The 5,649-nt window shown below is 30.2% G+C and overlaps 1 protein-coding gene across 2 annotated transcripts; it reads left to right on the forward strand.

Moving 5' to 3' along the window:
• The first annotated feature begins 2,042 nt into the window (after window positions 1-2,042).
• Window positions 2,043-4,741, forward strand: LOC137813805 (transcription factor MYB56). 2 transcript variants are annotated; one of them, XM_068616236.2, is made up of 4 exons: window positions 2,043-2,188; window positions 2,365-2,742; window positions 2,918-3,331; window positions 4,149-4,741. In XM_068616236.2, the coding sequence occupies exons 1-4, from the start codon at window positions 2,164-2,166 to the stop codon at window positions 4,394-4,396; spliced, it is 1,065 nt and encodes a 354-aa protein (XP_068472337.1). In that variant the 5' UTR covers window positions 2,043-2,163; the 3' UTR covers window positions 4,397-4,741. The 2 variants fall into 2 exon arrangements, with proteins under 2 accessions (XP_068472337.1, XP_068472336.1); XM_068616235.2 differs by having other exon boundaries at window positions 2,179-2,742.
• Window positions 4,742-5,649: the final 908 nt, after the last annotated feature.

The following is a 5,649-nucleotide window of genomic DNA, read 5'->3' on the forward strand; positions in this document are numbered from 1 at the left end:
CCTACAAAGACTTTACACACATTTTAAATATTAATCACATCTTGGCATCTAATCTTTACTTTTGGTCATTCTAAGGCACACAAATAGGGATTGACACCATTATACTATTAAAATGCCATTCGCAAAGTAATGTCATCATCACTTGCTAAGTGCCGTAGATGGTTCATCCTTTACTAAATAGTATCTACCAATACATTTTTTGGAGTTTATTGTATTCAACTAAGTAATTCATGTATGGGTACTCCCAAACCTATTCCTACAATAAAATTTTAAAATAAAAATTAATTTTAAAACTAAAATAATTAGTTATTACATTAATTAAATTAAAAATCATTTTATAAATTAAAAGAAAAATATTTAAAATAATTTTTAGATTGATATTTAACTATTAGTTATCAAAGTTTAAATACAACTATTTTATATTTTAAAATAATTTTTATTAATTTTTTAAACACTAATTTAAAATCTAAAATATTAATAATTAAAATTTTAATAATAATTTTAATATTAATTTAAAAATTATTTTAATTTTTTTATAAATAATAAAAATCATTTTAAATATCAATAATTTTTTAGTCTCTAAAATAATATCTAATTTAATTAATATAATGACTTCAAATTTAATATTCAATTAATACATTATAATAAAATTATTAAATAAAAATTAATTAATTTAAATTATATATTCTTTTAAGAATTAAAAAGTTATTAATATTTTAAAAAAATTATTACATTACACGTTATCTTAAAAATTAACAAAATATTAATATTTAAAGTTATTTTTAAGTATGTATTTAATTAACCATAAAATTTTAAGTATCAACTTTAAAATATAAAGTAATTAAAAAAGTATTATTTATTAGTAATAGAAACTTATAAAATTATATTATATAAATAATTTTTTTAATATTTAAATAATATAGAATTTAATCAATATAATAATAAATTATTTTTATTTTTAAGATTAATTTTTATTCAATAATATTTTTAGTGATAGACGCATATTTATATATTTTTACAATATTTATAGATAGTACAAATAATTCATAGGTTCAAAATGTAACCGTGGCTGCAAGTTATGTAAGTTATATATAATATATATATAAACTGGAGAAGAGTTGATAAAAGGATGCATGATTCATGAATGTGGCAATATCTTAAAGTTCAGGAAAAGCGTTGAAAATGGTATTCTTTTGAATAAATTAAGTTTAGTTTGTACGTATAACTGAGAAAAAACATAACAGAGGAAGTCGTGAAAACCATATTGATTTTGATAAACCAAGCCATGTTTGGTATGACCGACAAAAAAGCTTAGTTTGAAGTCACTTTGGTTTCACGGGCTCCACTATAGAGATTAAACTTGTATGATGTTGCGGTGATTTTCAAGCGCACGTTTTGAGAATCAAACTGCAATAACGTAATGAATTGAAATCAGATTTTGCCACGACCAAAATTCCCAATAGTTTCCATACAGATAAGGGGTAACTACTACGATAGTGATTGTAATTTGCAGTGATCTAGCAAGCTAGGCAATTAATTAGTGATAAAATAGTGAAAGAATGAATTGGGGAGATTGATGATTTTAACTTTGTTGGCTTTGCGTTCTTTTGGAAAAAAAAGAAAAGCAAAAGGGTTTCACAAAGAGACAAAGACAGTGTGGGTTTTATCTTTTTAGCCCAAAGTCCAAGAGTGTGTGCAGAGAGTGCAGAGGAAGGAAACAACAACACCCAAAACAAAACATTAAACATTGCGTTTTCTTTAGTTTATTGACAAGCCACACGAGCGGTTCTCGAACTGCATGCCCTGCACACATCATGGACTTTTCTAGAGAGAGAAATTGAAACCTCCCCCACACACACACACTAACTCACTCACTCACAACACTGTTTAGTTGTTGCTTTCTCACTGTCAGATCAGTCTCAAAATAAGAACCCTGATGATCTCATTTCATTTCCTCTCTTTCTTCACAAAATATATTCAGTAGAATCGCCTGGGCCCACCAATTCTCACCCTTTTCTTATTGCTTTCTTCTCTCTCATATGTTTCAAAAATTCTCTTCTTTAAAAACGATCTTGTTTTAGTGTTTTCTTCTCATTCTTGTAACCCAACCCCACCGTCTTCTCTCTCCATGTCCCTCTTTGTTAATGTGATTTAGTCTCACTCATGGATATGGAACAATATTGTGTTGGTAACGGTTTTCCTTCCATATATTCTCAATGATTCTGGCATTGCGATAGTTCTTAGGGGAGAAAGGAACCCCGTTTTGTGCACCCTTTTGCTTGTCTTTTGCTTTTGCTTTCTTTCTTTTGGTTTTTGTCTCCATGGGTTCTTCTTCATGGTGCTTCAATAATGTTGTTGGTGAAGGTTTCAATGGAGTCATGAGTTTCATCCCTTCTTCTTTTCACGTGGGTTCACAAGCTCCGCCCTTGGGTCACGACAAGGGGTTTTTGGGTCCAAACCTTGAGATGAGTCTTCAGATGTTGTGCCCTTCAGTGGTTCAGCCGCAGGAGAGCAGGGAGAAAAAGAGAACCAGTGATGAAGGGGTTGCAAACAAGAAGTTCTCTTTGAAACGCGGGGAAGAAGAAGAAGCTAACGGCTTCATTTCAGGGAAAAAGGGGTTCACCAAGCTTTGTGCCAGAGGCCACTGGAGGCCAGCAGAAGATGACAAACTTAAGGAGCTTGTGGCTCAATATGGTCCCCAAAACTGGAACTTGATTGCTGAACATTTAGAAGGAAGATCAGGTGATATAATAAGCTAAACTTATTTACTCTTTAAGTTAAAAGTTTGTATTTTTAGTGATGTTTCTGAAGTCTGAATTTGTGGGAATAAAATCTGTGTCTTTGTATGGATTATGGAAGGAATCTAATGAAGCTTGCATGGATTTTATTTTCTTTTTGTAAAATACTATGATTGCAGGAAAAAGTTGTAGATTGAGGTGGTTTAATCAGTTAGATCCTAAGATCAACAAAAAGTGTTTCTGTGAGGAGGAAGAGGAAAGGCTTTTGACTGCTCATAAAATGTATGGTAGCAAATGGGCCATGATTGCTAGGCTATTTCCTGGAAGGACAGATAATGCAGTGAAGAACCATTGGCATGTGATAATGTCTAGGAGGCAGAGGGAGCAGTCTAGTGGCGTGTATAGAAGGAGAAAACCTCATATCAATGAATCTTTTTTGAAGGGTTTGAATCTGACACTGTCTAACAATGCTACTAGTGACGAGTCAACCATCTCAAACACCATTGATGAATCTGCCTCAACATGCACCAATCTCTCCCTAACTCCCTCTTCAGCCAAGTTGAATCCTCCTTTTGGACTCTTACACCAACCAGGTATATCATAAATACTTTAAATATTGCATTATTTATATGGATAGTTACCTCCATGATAACCTATGTTTCCACATATTTATGGACATTATTTCTCACTGGAAGATCCATTTCTTCCATTCCATTTTCTTTTCTTCTTTCATATAAACTGATTTCGAAAGCCATTAAGAAGGTTGAGTTTAGGGTAAACATGTTTTTTACTTATTTTAAGAAACTCCTTTTACAACAGACACGTGATACAGTCACGTGTACACGAAAAGCCTAAGTTTTTTTTCCATGTATTTGCAAAAATAATTTTACTTAAATATTAATTCAATTTCTATGATAAATTTCAATTTCATCTATATTGTTTTATTTTATTTTATTTTTAAATGCATATAAAAAATTAATAAATTTCAAAAATTATTAAAACAATGAAAAGTAACAATAAAATTCAGTTTTGTAATAAAATCAATTAAACTTTTTTGTGAAAAATACAATGTCGCTCTATATTTTATTTGTAATCAAATCATCAAATAAACATACGTTTTCACTTTTGTCTTTAAAAAATGATGAAATCCTGAAATTGAATTAATGAATAGTGGTGATTAGAAATTTAACTTTTATTAAAAAATGTGCTTCCAAACACGCTTTGTATATTTCAATATGTTTTGAAAAGTGATCTATTTTGGAGAAAGAAAAGCAAATTACACAATAAACGTGAAGACCCCTTTTGTGTTTGCTTATGTGTTGTACATTTATTATTACATTGGTTTCCCCTCTGGTCTGAAATGGTACAAGTTCCCTATTTACCTTATTTTTTATTATTATGTGATTGCAGGAGAATCTAGAGAGGATGTGTGGTTGAACAAGTATTTTGGTGGTTGGAACGGGTCAGAAGCTGTGGGAAAAAGGCTAATGGGTGTGGACCAGGCTAGTTTTTCAGATACAAACTCAGAAGTATCGGTATCTGAGTCAGTTATCACCAATAGGTCCAATCTCTCAATTTCTGAAGAGAAAGAGGGTGAAACTATGGGTGATAAGATTAACATGTCATTCATTGATTTTATTGGAGTAGGAACTACTTAGCTAAATTGCTGATGAAATCTCCACTAAGGTTGTGTTTGTTGGGGTGAAAATAGGAGTGTGGTATGACATTCCCTTTTGTACAGTTGCTTCCATAAAAGGCAAAAAGGTAAATGGTAGAATAAATAGAGGGAAGAATGGAGAAAAGATAAAAGAAGAAGAAGAAGAAGAAGAAATGAAAGATAAGTGAGGTTTTGACTAGGTCTTGTTATCAACTTATGTGATTCGAAAAAGTATAATTATATTCAAACCTCTTGGTTTTGGATTGTTGCTGTCACAACAGAAGCAAAGCCTTGTAATCCTGTGGTACTTTTGTCACTTTCTTAATCAGATGCCAAATTTTCATTACTTTGATCCTTTTACATCAATTTACTCTCCCCACTACTGTTTCATATCTCTGGTTTTCGTGCATTATTGTCTAACATTGTGTTTGGTGGCACTTCCACCATATTCAACATGCCCTAATAATAACTCTTCCAAAAATTACAATAAATTTTCCATCCTGCATTTCCTTGTTTATTGTGAAACTTAACATTTTTAATTTTTTTAAATAATTTTATATTTTTAAATAATTTCAACTGCACCTAATGGTTTCATTCTTTTTTTAGTCTCACAACTTTCAATTGTGTAAGCTTTTATTTATTTTTTCTCACAAGTTTTAGTTTTATTATTTAAACGAGTGAGAGAGGATTAATGAGAATAAAATAGTTTTATTATTTGAATGTGAGAAGAAAATAGTTTTATTATTTGAACGAAGATTAACGAGAAGATAATTTTTTTTAGTTTTATATTTTATTTTTGTATTTTATTAAATTTTTTTCAAAGTTTTATGATTTCTAAAACATGAAAAAAATATCACACTTTACACCATATTTCTAATACTTAAAAAAATTATTGAAATTAAAGAAAAATATAGAGGTAAAGTGAAAAGATATGGAATTGAGGGAAAATTTGCCCAATTGTTTGTGAGGTAAATCTCCAATTGTTTTGTAAGGTAAAAGAGTAGCTTAGCCAATAATGAGAAATTGTGAAGACAATGGTAATATATAAAACTGAAGAAACTGCTGTGATAGAAAATGTAAAGAAAAACAAGTAAGTTAGGCAAAACAGGTAAATGTGGAACCCACTTGTGTGTTTGAAGTTAGTGCTGAAGAGGAACAGATGAGAGTATGTTTTTTTTTTTTCTTCTGAAAAAGTGAATTTGGATGCTTTTCTAGTCTTAACTCTTAATCAAATAAAAGCATGGTAAATTGCCG

This window comes from Phaseolus vulgaris, chromosome 1 (genome assembly GCF_051622355.1).
Source record: "Phaseolus vulgaris cultivar YP4 chromosome 1, ASM5162235v1, whole genome shotgun sequence".
In the NCBI taxonomy this organism is placed as follows: domain Eukaryota; kingdom Viridiplantae; phylum Streptophyta; class Magnoliopsida; order Fabales; family Fabaceae; genus Phaseolus; species Phaseolus vulgaris.

What these genes read in the sequence shown, in the direction of transcription:
- LOC137813805 (XM_068616235.2), top strand. Translation starts at nt 2,322, where the DNA reads ATGGGTTCTTCTTCATGGTGCTTCAATAATGTTGTTGGTGAAGGTTTC. An exon ending in ACATTTAGAAGGAAGATCAG is followed by an intron (nt 2,743 to 2,917) that starts GTGATATAATAA and finishes CTATGATTGCAG; the next exon opens with GAAAAAGTTGTAGATTGAGG. An exon ending in TGGACTCTTACACCAACCAG is followed by an intron (nt 3,332 to 4,148) that starts GTATATCATAAA and finishes ATGTGATTGCAG; the next exon opens with GAGAATCTAGAGAGGATGTG.